General features: G+C 43.3%; 1 protein-coding gene across 1 annotated transcript in view; it reads left to right on the top strand.

Annotated features, from left to right (window-relative positions):
• Window positions 1-22,256, top strand: part of PCLO (piccolo presynaptic cytomatrix protein) — a 541,568-nt gene that overhangs the window by 465,086 nt on the left and 54,226 nt on the right. Inside the window, exon 21 of the mRNA XM_045030493.1 lies at window positions 6-188. Within this exon, the coding sequence (XP_044886428.1) occupies window positions 6-188 (183 nt within the window). The remainder of the gene's footprint in view (window positions 1-5; window positions 189-22,256) is intronic.

A 22,256-nucleotide genomic window follows, 5' to 3' on the forward strand; every position in this document is an offset into this window, starting at 1 on the left:
CACAGCAGCACATAAAAGCGGTCAGTCTAATCATGCCAGGAAGCAGCACAGACACAGCATAGCAGGAGTCCTCCCAATTCAAAGAACTCAGTCTGACAATCTGCCTCCACCAGCCAATGACAACAAAGACCAAAGCCAACTAGCCCTCAGAAAAGTGATGTCTGATGGACCGGTCAAGCCCGAAGGAGGTGAGCAGAAAGACATGGCCAAGAAACTAACCAAAGCCAAAATCCTTCTTGCCATGTCTACTGATTCATTGCAGAGTTTAATTATTTATTTACCCTCTGTAAAGTGCTGTAAATGTCAGTGCGAATCAAGACCTTTACTTGATCTTACCATAATTGTATAAGTCCCTAACAAAACAATGTGCTAAATAACATGATAGAACAGTGATTTGTGCACTTCCATTCTGCTGGGGGACCTGCTCTTCTGTTGAAAAATGGATCAACTGTGTTCACATTGCCTAATAAAATGCATGCCTTTAATCAGGTCTGCTTAAGCATGCTTTAACTGTTCTTGTGTTATGAGAAAATACTAACTGCACACTTCTGCTGCTGGAATTCCAGCTAGGACATAGAGCCATTCTCTTCCCTCTGCCCCATGTTGTTGTAACTGCCAATGTATTACTTTCAGTGCAGATTTCAGAGTGGTAGCCCTGTTAGTCTGCATCAGCAAAAACAACAAGGAGTCCTTGTGGCACCTTAGAGACTAAAAAATGTATTTGGGCATAAGCTTTCGTGGGCTAGAACCCACTTCATCAGATGCATGGAGTGAAAAATACAGGAGCAGGTATAAATATGTCAAAGGATGGGGGTTGCTTTACCAAGTGTAAGGTCAGTCTGATGAGATAAATCAATTAACAGCAGGATCCCAAGGGAGGAAAAATAACTTTTGAAGTGGTAAGAGAGTGGCCCATTACAGACAGTTGACAAGAAGGTATGAATAACAGTAGGGAGAAATTAATATTGGGGAAATTAAGTTTAGGTTTTGTAATGACCCAAAGAGTGACCAGAGAGATTGAAGTGTTCTCAAAACACCAACTCAGGAACCAAACCCTGCTACAAACCCCGGTGCCAACTCTGTCCACATATCTAGTCTACACCATCCAGGGCTCATTCACCTGCACATCTACCAATGTGATATATGCCATCATGTGCCAGCAATGCCCCTCTGCCATGTACATTGGCCAAACCGAACAGTCTCTACGCAAAAGAATAAATGGACACAAATCTGACATCAGGAATCATAACATTCAAAAATCAGTAGGAGAACATTTCAATCTCTCTGGTCACTCAATAACAGACCTAAAAATGACAATTATTCAATAAAAAAACTTCAAAAACAGACTCCAACGTGAAGCTGCAGAACTGGAATTAATTTGCAAACTGGATACCATCAGATTATGCATGAATAAAGACTGGAAGTGGTTGGGTAATTACAAAACCCGAACTTAATTTCCTCAATACTAATTTCTCCCTACTGTTACTCACACCTTCTTGTCAACTGTCTGTAATGGGCCACTCTCTTTCCACTTCAAAAGTTATTTTCCCTCCCTTGGTATCCTGCTGTTAATTGATTTATCTCGTTAGACTGACCTCAGACTTGGTAAAGCAACCCTCATCCTTTCATGTATTTATATCTGCTCCCGTATTTTTCACTTCATGCATCTGATGAAGTGGGTTCTAGCCCACGAAAGCTTATGCCCAAATAAATATGTTAGTCTTTAAGGTGCCACAAGGATTCTTCATTGTTTTTTCAATGCAGAGTTTTGCAAATACCAGTGAAAAGGAAAGGAATAAATCAATGGTATCCTAGCAGTATCTAAAGTAGAAATATGTTCCTCTCTGTTGTGGCCAATTGTGCTATCAAACCTAAATGTTGGATGTGCCATCATCCACCTACCTATCATTGCCTCCTAACCAGAACGTCATCTGATGTAAATCAGTTAGGTTCGTTGTCTTTTGGAGCACTTCACCGATTTACATCTGCTGTGGAATTGGCCCAGATTATTCTGCTTGAGTCCTAAACCACGTGGTGTCTGAACTAAAGTAGATACGTAGGACAGCTTTATTATTTTACTCCCATTGCAGAAGATAAAAAGAAAACCTCTTATTTTGTTTCTAGTCCCCCATTTATTACCCTTCTGTTTTTATCTTAAACTTTCCATGTCTCCCTAGAATGGAAGGAGATTATTGAACAATCATTGTTATTAATACTAATAGCGAGGAAAACCCAAAACATATGAAGGTTCTTCCAACCAACAGAATGTTTATACAGGACATAAGAACATATTTAGTAGCACTGTGCAGAGAATGGAGATTCCATTTTGTGGAGGCTTTTGGGATTTAGAAATTTGTTTTCATTCCAATTTGGAATAAAACCTGAAAATTTCAAAATTCTCTGCAAAGGAAAAGTCCCAAAAACATTTTGTTTCAGGTTGTTTGGACTTTTTAAATTTTTATATTATATTATATAGTCTACTGAAAAAAATTGAAATGAAAAGTCATTTTGATATGAAAAATCAAAACCTTTTGTTCCAAAAATGTTGAAACAGGACAGTACAGCATTGTCTTAACTTTTCCCCCTTTTTTCCCTCTAAAACACAATTTTGGCAAAATCAACTTAATTTTATTAAGTCTTTTGGTTTTTGATGGAACTACAATTTCTGATGGAAAATGGCCCCATTGAAGATTTTCTGAACAGCTCCATTATTTAGCCAACCTTTTTTGATCTGGAAATCTCATCAGAATATATTCTCTCTTGATAGGTCTAGCACTTTCTAAGAGATGTGTGAACTGAGAATTGAGCTAGGATGCAGGAACTCATGAGTTCTAACTGTTTTTTATTCAGAATTAGCATTAACTGTATACTTTATTCAACACATTTTGCATCATTTTCCTGTTCTGCAGATCATTCCCCATCCTCAAATTTGTTTGATCAAAATTATTTGCCAATAACTGTTCTGTAACTCATTCATGGCAAATCATTTTGAATATTTGATTTTCAAGCTGTTTTGACTGATCTTTCACCAGGCTCTGGAATGTGAATGATTTATATAACAAAACCAAAATTAAGTACAGAGATATGCACAAAATAAATTACTTTTTTGACTTTATATAAATACCTTTTCAAAGTACAGAATATGCTTTTCTTGGTCCAAAGAGCAACCCATGCACTTTCAGTCTCAATGACTTTTACTTTCGATTAACAGAAACAACAAAGTAAGGAAGAACAATAGCAAAGTCTGCATGACAAGACAGAAGAACACAGTATGAGCTCTGCCACACAAAAATGGCAGCAGCTCATACAGACAGCAAACTCTTAAGAAGTTAGAAGTACAGAACCCAGAAAATAAACTCACAGTGGTTACCTGACTTCATACAAGATAGTTGGTCACTTCTCAGTGCACATGCTGTTGTACAGGGAACTCAAGCAGAACAAAGTGCTGTGCAGTGCCCTGCAATGGCCTCTCTGTAGCTCACTTCTTTACACAACAGTTCTGCTGCCAGTGGTCTTGCGCAACTACAAAGAAGGTGATTGGCTTTGCCCTGAAATGCAACAGGCTTCACCTTGATTCTGTCATTGCATAAAATTGTTGTACAGTTAGTTGACTGATCGGTGTTAAAGAAGCAGAGGAGGAAGTTTTGTAGACTCGGGAAGACTGTTTTATATTTTTCAAAGGTGCCTGCATTGCATGAAAGTAAAATTTGCAGAAGCTGAGTAGAGGATTCGAACCATAAACTTTATAATAGCCAGCTGTGTATTGTCTATGTGCTTCCAAGCAGACACTACTGTATATCCCATGGGAGAATGGTACATTAGTGTACTTGTTTTTATGAGAGAATGGCATGCTAGTGGCGTTTAATCTCAAAAGTGCGATATGGACCTGAAGTGAGATAAGAACTGGTTTTAATTGAGTTTGCCTTCTTATGCTCAATTTCTTTTACTTGACACAAATAAGAAATGGCTGCAAAAAAAACATAAGTAGTTTAGGGATATAAAATGGGGTAGAAGTGTTGTGTACTAAGCAGATATATATGCTACTGCATTGTAAACGTGGTTAGATATAAGTTAGTGAGCACCATGTAATTGTGAGCCATTTACCAGAAGAAATGCAATATTCTGCAGTTCCTCTCGGTAGCTTTTATTTTACTGGCTTTGGCCAATTTGGAATGGAAAATGCAACTGATTTCCTGGGTACTTCATATTGCTTGGACTGGATAGGATCATGTAGAGATTTAAATACCAGCGTAAGCTCCCTTCATGTACAGAAGCACTGAATGCTTCTAACAGGCAATACGAGGTTTTCATTTCTTGCCATAGTTTGGGATGACTCCTTCATACTGTAAATAATTTACTGCCCAATAAAGCTGCTTTATGCCAAGCTTCTCTGGGCTCCTAATTTTGGGGTAAATTAAACAAGCTTTCTTATTCTGACAAACAACTAATTTTCCAGAATCCTTCTGTCATTATCAAAACAAGAACAGTTTATCCCCGTTTTGTGCAGACAGTAATAATCTTATGCTATCTTTGGTTCCGGCCTGAGTACTGGCACCTTTTGCTAGTCTTACTATTTTTTCTTCCACCATTTTAAAATGACATGTAATTTCAGGAAATTGTTCAGAGTCTCTGTCCGATAACTCCTATTTCAAAAGTCTGTTAGCCAGTGGCCTGAGCCCCAGGGAGCATATGTGCTAGAACTAGATTGTTAAGATTGCTTTGCTGAGTAACGAAACAACATTGCAGCACTTTTAGTAGGACATTATCCTGCCACCATTACTCACATTGTGTGGTATTGCACGTTGTGAGAAGTCCCACTGAAATTTCACAAAATTATAGATATAAAACATATGGTCAAATCAACACATAATGTAAAAATCAATATAAAATGTCAGATATGTGGGTGTATTCATGGAGTAAAGTGCTATCCAGAGTGAGGAAGGATGGCAGAATGGGACTCTTAGGGATAAATTGTGGTATTTCCCACTGATCTGTGTTTGTTGCGTGCCCCCACCCCCCATACTCAGTTCACGAAGAATGTGAGTGTTACAGATACAGAGCTGGTAGTAATTCATGTTTTAGCTCTGGCAGGCCCTGATTCTGTCTTTGGTGTTGGCCAAGATGATGTCATTTTGCCACAGCTCTGGGTTGAGGCAGGGGCGGCACTATGTATTTTGCCGCCCCAAGCACCGCAGTCAGGCCTGCCAGAGTGCTTACCTGGTGAGCTGCGTGCCAGAGGTTGCCGACCCCTGGTTTAGAGAGTTGTCAGGGTTCCCTCCCCACTCTGAACTCTGGGATACAGGTGTGGGGACCTGCATGAGGGACATCGTCAAAGGCTTTCTGAAAGTCCAAGTACACTATATCCACTGGATCTCCCTTGTCCACATGTTTGTTGATCCCCCTCAAAGAATTCTAGCAGATTGGTGAGGCATAATTTCCCATTACAAATGCCATGTTGATTCTTCTCCAACAAATCATGTTAATCTCTCCATAGGAACTCTTGGGTGAATACCATCTCGTCCTGGAGACTTATTACTGTTTAATTTATCAATTTGTTCAAAAACCTCCTCTAACTGACATCTCAATCTGGGACAGTTCCTCAGATTGATCACCTAAAAAGAATGGCTTAGGTGTGGGAACTTCCCTCAGATCCTCTAAAATGAAGAGCAATGCAAAGAATTCATGTAGCTTCTCCACAATGAACTCATCTTTCTTGAGTGCTCCTTTAGCACCTCGATCGTCCAGTGGCCCCACCGGTTGTTTAGCAGGCTTCCTGCTTCTGATGTACTTAAAAAAAGTTGTTAGTTTTTGAGGTTTTGGCTAGTTACTCTTCCAATTCTTTTTTGGCCTGCCTAATTATACTTTTATACTTGATATGCCAGAGTTTATGCGTCTTTCTATTTTCCTCAGTAGGATTTAGCTTCCAATTTTTAAAGGATCCCTTTTTGCCTCTAATTACTTCTTTTAGTTTCTTGTTTAGCCATGGTGGCACTTTTTTGGTCCTCTTACTTTTTTTTTTTAATTTGGGGTATACATTTAATTGGTGTTGTGATGTTTTTAAAATGTTTCCATGCAGCTTGCAGGCATTTCACTTTTTGACTATATCTTTTAATTTCTGTTTAACTAGCTTCCTCATTTTTGTGTAGTTCCCATCTCTGAAGTTAAATGCTACTGTGGTGGCTTCTTTGGTGTCCCGTCTCCCCATGCACACACCCCCTGAAAAGCCTAAATTATACAAGCTGCCCATACTTCTGTCTTTATTCTGCCAAACTGGGCAGAAAATCTAGCAAGAACGGGTTCTCTTATGAGATTTCTGGTGCTTACTGCTTGGGTTGCAACTAGTACAGGCTTTCTGGTGGCATTTTGACACTTCAGCTTCTGGTCCTGGCCAGTCATGTGAAAAGGAATAACAGTTGGGATGGAGGAAAAGATATTCCCTGCAATTTAGAACTCAGAAGAAGGTTCTCTTTGATATAGTTATTATTTTATCCGAATCAGTTGGCCCCACATTTAATCTCAAGTTCCCCTCTTTAAACAAACTGCTCATTCAGTCTAGATGAATGGCTGGGAAGTCTGGCAGTGCTTAGTAGTTTCCATTTCACTATTGATTGATTTGACAGCACATGGCTGTAGGTCCTGTGTGAATTATCTCCCTTATGCTTAGCTTTAAAAAAAAAACAAGACATGCACATTTCTTTTCTGTAGTCTCAAGCCCCCTTCACTGGGAGATTTAGTAGTAGAATTTGGCTTCTTTTTTCCCCTTCCCATTGATTTTAAAATGACATTATCCTTTAGTATGTTTGAGACCTGGAACTCATGTTTCTCCAGTTATGGACTCTGGGGGGAGGGATAGCTCAGTGATTTGAGCACTTGGCCTGCTAAACCCAGGGTTGTGAGCTCAATCCTTAAGAGGGCCATTTGGGGATTGGTCCTGCTTTGAGCAGGGGGTTGGACTAGATGATCTCCTGAGATTTCTTCCAACCGTAATAATCTATGATTCTCTAACTGGCTCCATAAATACAAGTTTAACCCCCACCCCCCAAAGTCCTACCTATGTGGAGACAACTAGTATTGTGTTAAAAAAAATGTTTTTTTTAATTTGGAGAAATGAGGAATCTTCAATTTTCTTTATCCTGCAGTTGTTTTCTAAGGTAGGTATATATAGATAGCTGCATGAATAGCTTGCTGTTGGCGGCAAAGTCTTCACTGGGATCCATTAATGGCACTGAATGCAGAAGACCTATTGGTGGCACCTGTATATGTCTAACTAATCCTTTTTCATGGAGGAATAGGAAGAGTATTTAGGCATTTGAACCTTCACCTCCCTCACGGGCTTCTTTTTTAATCTATTATTTTCCACTTTCTTAATCTTAGGTTTTTTTGGGTACAGCATGGACATCAGCAGATTCAGAGGAAAGAAAAACATTTCAGCCTAGAAGGCAATTAATAGCTCTTCCAATCCCAAAATAAACAAACTCAACTTTATACTACAAACTTTATACAAACTCAAATGAAAAAGAGCAAAGTGATAGCCCTTCTGGTGCCATTAATCTCATGACCAATATCAGTCACGGGTGCCATTAGACCCATGATGCTAGTGTTAACAAATCATCTTATTGCTGGCAATTAAATATATACTGAGACACCATTATCAACCACTGCAGCTGAAAATTAGATAGAGAACAAGATGATAAGTTAACAGTAGGAGTTTGTTGTCAACCACCTGATCGGAATGGACACCAAAACGAATGTCCAATAGCAGAAATCCAAACCACTGCCAAGGAGGAGCCTAATATTACATCCTTTAACCCTCAGCTCCTACTTTGATCACTCCATGCAGTCAGATGATTTTTCCAGTGTCCCTTAAGGCTGTTGGCAGTGTCTTGGTTGCACTTCTTAGACTACTGTTTCCACCCAGCACTCCAGCCTAAGTACCATTTTCTCACCCATTGCCTTACAGGAGTTTAGAATGTCCTAGGACACAGAACTGGAAGGGATCTTTTGGGTCATGCAGTCCACTATCCTGCTATTGCTGGAAACCCTATCATATAATCATGACATTGTTATCACCAGGAGTCGAACCCAAGATCTCTAGAACTAACACATGAGCATAGCCAGTAGAGCAGGTTGAAAGTTTTCCATCAAAACTGTTTTTTAATGGACAATTGGGTTTTTGATCAAAGGAAAATGTTCACAAAAAGTGTCTGCTTTCTGTGGAAAGATTCAACGTTTTGTTGAATTACTAAATGTTTTCGGCCAAAAACTGAAAACATTATGGCTGAAAACGTTGTGGGTTTTGGTTTTTCAATTAAATGTCAACACTTTTTGTGGGGGAAAAAGAAGTCCAAACAGATCTACTCTACAGGAATAGGTCACCATGCTGGCAGCAGTGGCAGACTCATTCCCTTTGTGGCTCAGACACAAATGAGTAACACACATTGAACTTTGGGGTCTTCAAAATCCAGATATAAACCTAAACTTGGGCTCACCATGTCTAATATTCAGTTCCAGTAACAGAGTTGATGGGAAAGGAAATCAGTGTGGAAAAATGTAAAGTAGGGTAGAGTAAAGAATACGAAAAATACTGAATGCAAAGTAGTCTTATGACAGCATTTAAGTACTTCATAAAGGAAAAATCAAAGCACAACTCCAAAACGGGGAATAACTGGCTAGGTGATAATACTGTTGAAAAGGTTCTGGAGAGTTATAATGGATTATAAATTGAATGTGAGCCAACCAGGTGATGCAGTTGCAAAAAAGTCTAATATCATTCTGGGATGTATTAACAGGAATGTTGTATATAAGACAGAGGAGTTAATTGGCCCACTCTACTTGGCATTAGCAAGGCCTCAGCTGGAGTATTATGTCCTGTTTTGGGTGCCAGCCTTTAGGAAAGATGTGAACAAGTTGGAGAGAGATTAGAAGAGCACTACAAAAATTACAAAAGAAAATCTGATCTATGAAGAAAGGTTAAAAAAACAGGGCATATTCAGACTTGAGAAAAGAAGATTGAGGAGGGAGGGAACTGATAGTATTCATGTACATTAAGACTGTTTTAAAGAGGATGGTGAGCAATTGTTCTTCATGTCCACTGAAGGTAGGATGAAAAGTAATGGGTATAATCTGCAGCAAGGGAGATTTAGGCTAGACATAAGGAAAAACTTTCTAACTATAAGGATAGTTAAGCACTGGAATAGGCTTCCAAGGGAGGTTGTGAAATCTCCGTCACTGGAAGAAGAACAGATTGGAAAACACCTATCAGAATGGTCTATGTGTTATTGGTCCTGCCTCAGCACAAGGGGGTAGACTAGATGATGTCCTAAGGTCTCTTCCAGCCCTACATTTCTATGATTCTAAGGTTAGGTGGGGTCTTGTTTGGAATGCTGTGCTGAATTCGGTATTCCCACTACTACCCATAGGATATAGAGGAAGAGGAGGTTCACTGGAGGACAAATTTAGTGACTTGGGGACTCCAGGAACTAGTCTTTATAGAATAAACAAGGAAACTGGGAGACATAGCATTCCCCTCTGTTTTAACCATGGACAAGCTGAGATGTGCACTAATGACCCTAACTGGCAGGTAACTCCATAATGAAGGAGCAGCAACACCATCCTTCTGCACAGTCACCACTTTGGGCTTTTATGGGTTTTGTGGGGGCATGGCTGCTCAGATGTGATGGCGTGAGGAGGGAGGCAGTCTGGGAAACAAGCAGGAAGAATTGGAAGTCCTGGCACAATCAAGGAACTATGATGTGATTGGAATAACAGAAACTTGGTGGGGCAGTTCACATGACTGGAGCATTGTCATGGATGGATATAAACTGTTCAGAAAGGACAAGTATGGGAGGAAAGATGGAGGAGTTGCATTGTATGTAAGACAGCGGTATGATTGCTCAGAAACTGCAAAAAAGCCTGTTGAGAGTCTTTGTGTTAAATTTAGAGGCGAGAGCAACAAGGGAGATGTCGTGGTGGGCATGTGCTATACATCACCGGATCAGAATGATGAGGTAGACGAGGCTTTCTTTGGACAACTAACTGAAGTTTCCAGATCACAGGCCCTGGTTCTAATGAGGGACTTCAATCACCCTGACATCTACTGGGAGAGCAATACAGCAATGCACAGATAATCCAGGAAGTTTTTGGAGAGCGTTGGGAACAACTTCCTGGTACACGTGCTGGAGGAACTGACTAGGGGCCATGCTCCTCTTGACCTGCTGCTTACAAACAGGGAAGAATTGGTAGGGGAAGTAGAAGTCGGTGGCAACCTAGGCGGCAGTGACCATGAGATGGTTGAGTTCAGGATCCTCACAAAAGGAAGAAAGGAGAATAGCAAAATACAGAAGTTTTGCAGCATGAGCTTTCGTGGGTGAATACCCACTTCTTCGGATGCAAGCAGTGGAAATTTCCAGGGACAGGTGTGTATATATAAGCAAGCAAGAAGCAAGCTAGAGATAACGAGGTTAGATCAATCAGGGAGGATGGGGCCCTGTTCCAGCAGCTGAGGTGTGAAAACCAAGGGAGGAGAAACTGGTTCTGTAATTGGCAAGCCATTCACAGTCTTTGTTTAGTCCTAAACTGATGGTGTTAAATTTGCAGATGAACTGGAGCTCAGCAGTTTCTCTTTGAAGTCTGGTCCTAAAGTTTTTTTGTAGGATGGCCACCTTAAAATCTGCTATTGTGTGGCCAGGGAGGTTGAAGTGTTCTCCTACAGGTTTTTGTATATTGCCATTCCTAATGTCTGATTTGTGTCCATTTATCCTTTTCCTTAGAGACTGTCCAGTTTGGCCGATGTACATAGCAGAGGGGCATTGCTGGCATATGATGGCATATATTACATTGGTGGACGTGCAGGTGAATGAACCGGTGATGGTGTGGCTGATCTGGTTAGGTCCTGTGATGGTGTTGCTGGTGTAGATATGTGGGCAGAGTTGGCATCGAGGTTTGTTGCATGGGTTGGTTCCTGAACTAGAGTTACTATGGTGCGGTGTGCAGTTGTTGGTGAGAATATGCTTCAGGTTGGCAGGTTGTCTGTGGGCGAGGACTGGCCTGCCACCCAAGGCCTGTGAAAGTGTGGGATCATTGTCCAGGATGGGTTGTAGATCCCTGATGATGCGTTGGAGGGGTTTGAGCTGGGGACTGTATGTGATGGCCAGTGGAGTCCTGTTGGTTTCTTTCTTGGGTTTGTCTTGCAGAAGGAGGTTTCTGGGTACACATCTGGCTCTGTTGATCTGTTTCCTTATTTCCTCGTGTGGGTACTGTAGTCTTGAGAATGCTTGGTGGAGATTTTCTAGGTGTTGGTCTCTGTCTGCGGGGTTAGAGCAGATACGGTTGTACCTCAGTGCTTGGCTGTAGACAATGGATCTTGTGGTGTGCCGGGATGGAAGCTGGAGGCATGAAGGTAGGCATAGCGGTCGGTAGGTTTTCGGTATAGGGTGGTGTTAATGTGACCACCACTTATTTGCACCGTGGTGTCTAGGAAGTGGACCTCCCGTGTAGATAGGTCCAGGCTGAGGTTGATGGAGGGGTGGAAGCTGTTGAAATCATGGTGGAATTTTTCCAGAGTCTCCTTCCCATGGGTCCAGATGATGAAGATGTCATCAATGTAGCGTAGGTAGAGAAGGGGCGTGAGTGGACAGGAGCTGAGGAAGCGTTGTTCCAGGTCGGCCATAAAAATATTGGCATATTGTGGGGCCATGCGGGTGCCCATAGCGGTGCCACTGATCTGGAGATATATATTGTCATTAAATTTGAAATAGTTGTGTGTGAGGATAAAGGCACAGAGCTCAGCAACCAGTTGTGCTGTGGCATCATCAGGGATACTGTTCCTGATAGCTTGTATTCCATCATTGTGTGGGATGTTTGTGTAGAGAGCCTCTACATCCATGGTGGCTAGGATGGTGTTTTCTGGAAGGTCACCAATGCATTGTAGTTTCCTTAGGAAATCAGTGGTGTCACGGAGATAGCTGGGAGTGCTGGTAACATAGGGTCTGAGTAGAGAGTCCACATATCCAGACAGTCCTTCAGTGAGAGTTCCAATGCCAGAGATGATGGGGCGTCCAGGATTTCCGGGTTTGTGGATCTTGGGTAGTAGATAGAATAACCCTGGTCGGGGTTCTAAGGGTACGTTGATTTGTTCGGTGCTAGTGTAGGGAGTGTCCTGAGTAGATGGTGCAGTTTCTTAGTGTATTCCTCAGTGGGATCTGAGGGGAGTAGCCTGTAAAATTTGGTATTGGAGAGTTGTCTGGCGGCCTCCTTTTGGTAGTCAGACCTGTTCATGATGACAACAGCACCTCCTTTATCAGCCTCTTTGATTATAATGTCAGGATGGTTTCTGAGGCTGTGGATGGCATTGCGTTCTGCACGACTTAGGTTGTGAGGCAAGCGATGTTGTTTTTCCACAATTTCTGCCTGTGCACGTCGGCGGAAGCATTCAATGTATAGGTCCAGACTGTCATTTCGACCCTCAGGAGGAGTCCATGTGGAGTTCTTCTTCCTGTGCTGTTGGTGGGAGGGTAACTGTGTATCAGTGCGCTGTTCAGTGTTGTCCTGGAAGTATTCTTTGAGTCGGAGACGGCGAAAGTAGGCTTCCAGATCGCCGCAGAACTGTATCATGTTGGTGGGGGTGGCAGGGCAGAAAGAGAGTCCCCGAGATAGGACAGACTGTTCTTCTGGGCTGAGTGTGTGGCTGGATAGATTGACGATATTGCTGGGTGGGTTAGGGGTATCACGGTTGTGGCCCCATGTGGCAGGTAGGAGTTTAGACAGCTTACAGTCCTTTTTCCTTTTTAGAGAGGTGAAGTGGGTAATGTAGATCTCCTGTCTTATTTTAGTGAAGTCCGTTTGTATGGAAGTTTGGTTATTGATGAGAGTCTCTAGGTTGGAGAGCTCTTTTTTGATGTTTTCCTGTTTGCTGTATAGGATGCTGATCAGGTGGTTCCTCAGTTTCTTAGATAGAGTACGGCATAAACTCTCACTGTGGTCTGTGTAGTATGTAGATAGCAGTGGGTTTTTTACCTTTAGTCCATTAGGTATGATGTCCATCCGTTTACATTTGGAAAGGAAGATGATATCCGTCTGTATTTGTGCAAGTTTCTTCATGAGATTGATGGATTTCCACTCCATACGGCTAAATGCAGTGCCTTGCATGGTGTCAAGTATCAGAGGGGTAGCCGTGTTAGTCTGGTTCTGTAGAAGCAGCAAAGAATCCTGTGGCACCTTATAGACTAACAGAAGTTTTGCAGCATGAGCTTTCGTGGGTGAATACCCACTTCTTCGGATGCAAGCAGTGGAAATTTCCAGGGACAGGTGTGTATATATAAGCAAGCAAGAAGCAAGCTAGAGATAACGAGGTTAGATCAATCAGGGAGGATGGGCCCTGTTCCAGCAGCTGAGGTGTGAAAACCAAGGGAGGAGAAACTGGTTCTGTAATTGGCAAGCCATTCACAGTCTTTGTTTAGTCCTAAACTGATGGTGTTAAATTTGCAGATGAACTGGAGCTCAGCAGTTTCTCTTTGAAGTCTGGTCCTAAAGTTTTTTTGTTGTAGGATGGCCACCTTAAAATCTGCTATTGTGTGGCCAGGGAGGTTGAAGTGTTCTCCTACAGGTTTTTGTATATTGCCATTCCTAATGTCTGATTTGTGTCCATTTATCCTTTTCCTTAGAGACTGTCCAGTTTGGCCGATGTACATAGCAGAGGGGCATTGCTGGCATATGATGGCATATATTACATTGGTGGACGTGCAGGTGAATGAACCGGTGATGGTGTGGCTGATCTGGTTAGGTCCTGTGATGGTGTTGCTGGTGTAGATATGTGGGCAGAGTTGGCATCGAGGTTTGTTGCATGGGTTGGTTCCTGAACTAGAGTTACTATGGTGCGGTGTGCAGTTGTTGGTGAGAATATGCTTCAGGTTGGCAGGTTGTCTGTGGGCGAGGACTGGCCTGCCACCCAAGGCCTGTGAAAGTGTGGGATCATTGTCCAGGATGGGTTGTAGATCCCTGATGATGCGTTGGAGGGGTTTGAGCTGGGGACTGTATGTGATGGCCAGTGGAGTCCTGTTGGTTTCTTTCTTGGGTTTGTCTTGCAGAAGGAGGTTTCTGGGTACACATCTGGCTCTGTTGATCTGTTTCCTTATTTCCTCGTGTGGGTACTGTAGTCTTGAGAATGCTTGGTGGAGATTTTCTAGGTGTTGGTCTCTGTCTGCGGGGTTAGAGCAGATACGGTTGTACCTCAGTGCTTGGCTGTAGACAATGGATCTTGTGGTGTGCCCGGGATGGAAGCTGGAGGCATGAAGGTAGGCATAGCGGTCGGTAGGTTTTCGGTATAGGGTGGTGTTAATGTGACCACCACTTATTTGCACCGTGGTGTCTAGGAAGTGGACCTCCCGTGTAGATAGGTCCAGGCTGAGGTTGATGGAGGGGTGGAAGCTGTTGAAATCATGGTGGAATTTTTCCAGAGTCTCCTTCCCATGGGTCCAGATGATGAAGATGTCATCAATGTAGCGTAGGTAGAGAAGGGGCGTGAGTGGACAGGAGCTGAGGAAGCGTTGTTCCAGGTCGGCCATAAAAATATTGGCATATTGTGGGGCCATGCGGGTGCCCATAGCGGTGCCACTGATCTGGAGATATATATTGTCATTAAATTTGAAATAGTTGTGTGTGAGGATAAAGGCACAGAGCTCAGCAACCAGTTGTGCTGTGGCATCATCAGGGATACTGTTCCTGATAGCTTGTATTCCATCATTGTGTGGGATGTTTGTGTAGAGAGCCTCTACATCCATGGTGGCTAGGATGGTGTTTTCTGGAAGGTCACCAATGCATTGTAGTTTCCTTAGGAAATCAGTGGTGTCACGGAGATAGCTGGGAGTGCTGGTAACATAGGGTCTGAGTAGAGAGTCCACATATCCAGACAGTCCTTCAGTGAGAGTTCCAATGCCAGAGATGATGGGGCGTCCAGGATTTCCGGGTTTGTGGATCTTGGGTAGTAGATAGAATAACCCTGGTCGGGGTTCTAAGGGTACGTTGATTTGTTCCGGTGCTAGTGTAGGGAGTGTCCTGAGTAGATGGTGCAGTTTCTTAGTGTATTCCTCAGTGGGATCTGAGGGAAGTAGCCTGTAAAATTTGGTATTGGAGAGTTGTCTGGCGGCCTCCTTTTGGTAGTCAGACCTGTTCATGATGACAACAGCACCTCCTTTATCAGCCTCTTTGATTATAATGTCAGGATGGTTTCTGAGGCTGTGGATGGCATTGCGTTCTGCACGACTTAGGTTGTGAGGCAAGCGATGTTGTTTTTCCACAATTTCTGCCTGTGCACGTCGGCGGAAGCATTCAATGTATAGGTCCAGACTGTCATTTCGACCCTCAGGAGGAGTCCATGTGGAGTTCTTCTTCCTGTGCTGTTGGTGGGAGGGTAACTGTGTATCAGTGCGCTGTTCAGTGTTGTCCTGGAAGTATTCTTTGAGTCGGAGACGGCGAAAGTAGGCTTCCAGATCGCCGCAGAACTGTATCATGTTGGTGGGGGTGGCAGGGCAGAAAGAGAGTCCCCGAGATAGGACAGACTGTTCTTCTGGGCTGAGTGTGTGGCTGGATAGATTGACGATATTGCTGGGTGGGTTAGGGGTATCACGGTTGTGGCCCCATGTGGCAGGTAGGAGTTTAGACAGCTTACAGTCCTTTTTCCTTTTTAGAGAGGTGAAGTGGGTAATGTAGATCTCCTGTCTTATTTTAGTGAAGTCCGTTTGTATGGACAAATGTATCCTGGACAATGATCCCACACTTTCACAGGCCTTGGGTGGCAGGCCAGTCCTCGCCCACAGACAACCTGCCAACCTGAAGCATATTCTCACCAACAACTGCACACCGCACCATAGTAACTCTAGTTCAGGAACCAACCCATGCAACAAACCTCGATGCCAACTCTGCCCACATATCTACACCAGCAACACCATCACAGGACCTAACCAGATCAGCCACACCATCACCGGTTCATTCACCTGCACGTCCACCAATGTAATATATGCCATCATATGCCAGCAATGCCCCTCTGCTATGTACATCGGCCAAACTGGACAGTCTCTAAGGAAAAGGATAAATGGACACAAATCAGACATTAGGAATGGCAATATACAAAAACCTGTAGGAGAACACTTCAACCTCCCTGGCCACACAATAGCAGATTTTAAGGTGGCCATCCTACAACAAAAAAACTTTAGGACCAGACTTCAAAGAGAAACTGCTGAGCTCCAGTTCATCTGCAAATTTAACACCATCAGTTTAGGACTAAACAAAGACTGTGAATGGCTTGCCAATTACAGAACCAGTTTCTCCTCCCTTGGTTTTCACACCTCAGCTGCTGGAACAGGGCCCCATCCTCCCTGATTGATCTAACCTCGTTATCTCTAGCTTGCTTCTTGCTTGCTTATATATACACACCTGTCCCTGGAAATTTCCACTGCTTGCATCCGAAGAAGTGGGTATTCACCCACGAAAGCTCATGCTGCAAAACTTCTGTTAGTCTATAAGGTGCCACAGGATTCTTTGCTGCTTCTACAGAACCAGACTAACACGGCTACCCCTCTGATACTTGACACCATGCAAGGCACTGCATTTAGCCGTATGGAGTGGAAATCCATCAATCTCATGAAGAAACTTGCACAAATACAGACGGATATCATCTTCCTTTCCAAATGTAAACGGATGGACATCATACCTAATGGACTAAAGGTAAAAAACCCACTGCTATCTACATACTACACAGACCACAGTGAGAGTTTATGCCGTACTCTATCTAAGAAACTGAGGAACCACCTGATCAGCATCCTATACAGCAAACAGGAAAACATCAAAAAAGAGCTCTCCAACCTAGAGACTCTCATCAATAACCAAACTTCCATACAAACGGACTTCACTAAAATAAGACAGGAGATCTACATTACCCACTTCACCTCTCTAAAAAGGAAAAAGGACTGTAAGCTGTCTAAACTCCTACCTGCCACATGGGGCCACAACCGTGATACCCCTAACCCACCCAGCAATATCGTCAATCTATCCAGCCACACACTCAGCCCAGAAGAACAGTCTGTCCTATCTCGGGGACTCTCTTTCTGCCCTGCCACCCCCACCAACATGATACAGTTCTGCGGCGATCTGGAAGCCTACTTTCGCCGTCTCCGACTCAAAGAATACTTCCAGGACAACACTGAACAGCGCACTGATACACAGTTACCCTCCCACCAACAGCACAGGAAGAAGAACTCCACATGGACTCCTCCTGAGGGTCGAAATGACAGTCTGGACCTATACATTGAATGCTTCCGCCGACGTGCACAGGCAGAAATTGTGGAAAAACAACATCGCTTGCCTCACAACCTAAGTCGTGCAGAACGCAATGCCATCCACAGCCTCAGAAACCATCCTGACATTATAATCAAAGAGGCTGATAAAGGAGGTGCTGTTGTCATCATGAACAGGTCTGACTACCAAAAGGAGGCCGCCAGACAACTCTCCAATACCAAATTTTACAGGCTACTTCCCTCAGATCCCACTGAGGAATACACTAAGAAACTGCACCATCTACTCAGGACACTCCCTACACTAGCACCGGAACAAATCAACGTACCCTTAGAACCCCGACCAGGGTTATTCTATCTACTACCCAAGATCCACAAACCCGGAAATCCTGGACGCCCCATCATCTCTGGCATTGGAACTCTCACTGAAGGACTGTCTGGATATGTGGACTCTCTACTCAGACCCTATGTTACCAGCACTCCCAGCTATCTCCGTGACACCACTGATTTCCTAAGGAAACTACAATGCATTGGTGACCTTCCAGAAAACACCATCCTAGCCACCATGGATGTAGAGGCTCTCTACACAAACATCCCACACAATGATGGAATACAAGCTATCAGAACAGTATCCCTGATGATGCCACAGCACAACTGGTTGCTGAGCTCTGTGCCTTTATCCTCACACACAACTATTTCAAATTTAATGACAATATATATCTCCAGATCAGTGGCACCGCTATGGGCACCCGCATGGCCCCACAATATGCCAATATTTTTATGGCCGACCTGGAACAACGCTTCCTCAGCTCCTGTCCACTCACGCCCCTTCTCTACCTACGCTACATTGATGACATCTTCATCATCTGGACCCATGGGAAGGAGACTCTGGAAAAATTCCACCATGATTTCAACAGCTTCCACCCCTCCATCAACCTCAGCCTGGACCTATCTACACGGGAGGTCCACTTCCTAGACACCACGGTGCAAATAAGTGGTGGTCACATTAACACCACCCTATACCGAAAACCTACCGACCGCTATGCCTACCTTCATGCCTCCAGCTTCCATCCCGGGCACACCACAAGATCCATTGTCTACAGCCAAGCACTGAGGTACAACCGTATCTGCTCTAACCCCGCAGACAGAGACCAACACCTAGAAAATCTCCACCAAGCATTCTCAAGACTACAGTACCCACACGAGGAAATAAGGAAACAGATCAACAGAGCCAGATGTGTACCCAGAAACCTCCTTCTGCAAGACAAACCCAAGAAAGAAACCAACAGGACTCCACTGGCCATCACATACAGTCCCCAGCTCAAACCCCTCCAACGCATCATCAGGGATCTACAACCCATCCTGGACAATGATCCCACACTTTCACAGGCCTTGGGTGGCAGGCCAGTCCTCGCCCACAGACAACCTGCCAACCTGAAGCATATTCTCACCAACAACTGCACACCGCACCATAGTAACTCTAGTTCAGGAACCAACCCATGCAACAAACCTCGATGCCAACTCTGCCCACATATCTACACCAGCAACACCATCACAGGACCTAACCAGATCAGCCACACCATCACCGGTTCATTCACCTGCACGTCCACCAATGTAATATATGCCATCATATGCCAGCAATGCCCCTCTGCTATGTACATCGGCCAAACTGGACAGTCTCTAAGGAAAAGGATAAATGGACACAAATCAGACATTAGGAATGGCAATATACAAAAACCTGTAGGAGAACACTTCAACCTCCCTGGCCACACAATAGCAGATTTTAAGGTGGCCATCCTACAACAAAAAACTTTAGGACCAGACTTCAAAGAGAAACTGCTGAGCTCCAGTTCATCTGCAAATTTAACACCATCAGTTTAGGACTAAACAAAGACTGTGAATGGCTTGCCAATTACAGAACCAGTTTCTCCTCCCTTGGTTTTCACACCTCAGCTGCTGGAACAGGGCCCCATCCTCCCTGATTGATCTAACCTCGTTATCTCTAGCTTGCTTCTTGCTTGCTTATATATACACACCTGTCCCTGGAAATTTCCACTGCTTGCATCCGAAGAAGTGGGTATTCACCCACGAAAGCTCATGCTGCAAAACTTCTGTTAGTCTATAAGGTGCCACAGGATTCTTTGCTGCTTCTACAGAACCAGACTAACACGGCTACCCCTCTGATACTTAGCAAAATACAGACTCTGGACTTCAGAAAAGCAGACTTTGACTCCCTTAGGGAACTGATAGGCAGGATCCCCTCGGAGGCTAATAAGAGGGGGAAAGGAGTCCAGGAGAGCTGGCTGTATTTTAAAGAAGCCTTATTGAGGGCGCAGGAAAAAACACCCCGATGTGCAGAAAGAATAGCAAATATGGCAGACGACCAGCTTGGCTTAATAGTGATATCTTTGGTGAGCTTAAACTCAAAAAGGAAGCTTACAAGAAGTGGAAATTTGGACAGATGACTAGGGAGGAGTATAAAAATATTGCTCGAGCATGCAGGAGTGTAATCAGGAAGGCCAAGGCACAATTGGAGTTGCAGCTAGCAAGGGATGTGAAGGGTAAGAAAAAGGGTTTTTTACAGGTATGTTAGCAACAAGAAGAAGGTTAGGGAAAGTGTGGGACCCTTACTGAATGGAGAAGGCAACCTAGTGGCACATGATGTGGAAAAAGCTGAAGTACTCAATCCTTTTTTTGCCTCGATCTTCACAGACAAGGTCAGTTCCCAGACTGCTGCACTGTATGAGGAGGAGGTGAGCAGCCCTCAGTGGTGAAAGAACAGATTAAGAACTATTTGGAAAAGTTGGACATGCACAAGTCCTTGGGTCCAGATCTAATGCATCCAAGGGTGCTGAGGAAGTTGGCTGATGTGATAGCAGAGCCACTGGCCATTATCTTTGAAAATTCGGGGTGATCGGGGGAGGTCCCAGACAATTGGAAAAAGGCAAATATAGTGCCCATATTTAAAAAAGGGAAGAAAGAGAACCCGGGAACTACAGACCTGTCAGCCTCACTTCAGTCCCCAGCTAAATCATGGAGCAGGTCCTCAAGGAATCCATTTTGAAGCACTTGGAGCAGAGGATGGTGATCAGAAACAGTTGCAGTGCGGGAGGTCTAGGTTGGATATTAGGAAACACTATTTCACTAGGAGGGTGGTGAAGCATCCTGAGAGGTTTTTAAGGCCAGTTTTGACAAAGCCCTGGCTGGGATGATTTAATTGGGGTTGGTCCTGCTTTGAGCAGGGGATTGGACTAGATGACCTCCTGAGGTCTCTTCCAACCCTAATATTCTATGATTTTATGAGACATCATCCTATGACACACTTATGTGGAAACAACCACTGGGACTAGTGCTGATCCAGCAAACAGTCTCAAAGATTAGATTAAGGGTGGCTCTGGTTCACGCGTGAGCAAGGAGGAATCCAGATTGCCAGAAATAGGAGGCCATGGTGCACAGTGGGAGGCTTGGCCTGAGATTTCTTCAATTGCCCCATGGATCTCTGGACATATATGCTTTTGGCAGGCCTTCTACTCCCTACACGATCCAGCTCCCTGCTCACATGAATTGTCAGGAGTACCACAAGTGGCAGAGTTCCTAGTGTAATTTCGCCTATCGGATGGGCTCTTCTTTGGCAGAGTATGTTATAGTGCTGTGTCTGTCTTCTCTGGAAAAACAGAGGCTTTGGTGGGTATCTCACTGAGGCAGGCATGATTTGGAAGATTACCTGCTAATTGTCTCTTAAGAGTGACTATAATTTAAGTGCAAAGTGTCATGAAATACATCTCAAAACCAAGGGGGTCTTAAAGGAACCTAGGTAGTATTCAAATAGATGTACTGAGTGACTGAAAGCAGCCAATGGTAATAGAGGTTAAAGAGTTACTTGGTGGCTGAATTTACAAAGGAAGAATCATTGTGGGAATATGAGCTCATGGTTAGGACAGAAATGATTAATGGTGCACTGTTTCCTTTTATCCCTATTTTCCAGTGTCAATTATTAATCCATTTTCAAAGTAAATTTAGGGTGTCTTTTTTAACTTTGAGTCACATTGCAAGGCAGTTTGCAGAAGCCTGCACCAGAAATAACACAAACCAAGTCAAACATAAATATCATTAACTTGGATGGGATATTATCTGGGTTCTGGGCTGTATTTGAAATTATTTGCTTTTAGATTTTTGGCACATTTCATGTATAAATGCAATCCCTTTGTATTCTTTGTCTTCAAGCTTTAAGGCTGACCAAGATGACAGCAAAACTTTACTAAGTGAGAGCTTTTAGCACAAACGTTTCTATCCTCAGCACTATATCCATTCTACTAAAATAAATGAAAAGTGCCATCCATAGCAATCTTTTCAAGAAAAAAAACCCTATATTTATTTTTCCTGGGAAATTGTGTTATTCAACGTGTGAACAGATATTGTTAATTGTTCTTTATTAAGTGTAATGTCACAGTGTGTTATCTGTGTATATTTCTCAACTTGCCGAGGGCCAAATGCAGGAGAATTAATTAATTTGGAATATCAAAAACAGTAAACCAAAAGAAACCATCTAAAGCAAAAATAATTTCTTTAGAGTTGACATACAGTCACCACATGAAATTAGCCTAAAAAATAGAGGTTTAGCACCAGTTTACTAAATTGTTAAGGGCTGGGCTTAAAAACTCAAGGCATACTGTAAGGTTACCAGAGATATTAATGAGCAGTTGAGAAATGTAATGGTATGATGTCCAAAGAGGAGGATGTTTCCATACACAATTTGTGTGGGACTAGATGGTGTGTCGATGATACTTCCTTTGGATTCCCTGTACTGTATCAAAAGTCATCAAAAGCAATGAAAGAATGTTTCATAAAGAATAACAGGAAGGTCCATTGGGATTCTCATTGTAGGACTGTCCTACTCACTTTGTCAAATGAATATGAAGTAAAGTAGAGCATAAAGGTGTTTGCAGCATGTAATTGTGATGAATAGCACAT

Source organism: Mauremys mutica, chromosome 1, assembly GCF_020497125.1.
Source record: "Mauremys mutica isolate MM-2020 ecotype Southern chromosome 1, ASM2049712v1, whole genome shotgun sequence".
NCBI classification, from domain to species: Eukaryota; Metazoa; Chordata; order Testudines; family Geoemydidae; genus Mauremys; species Mauremys mutica.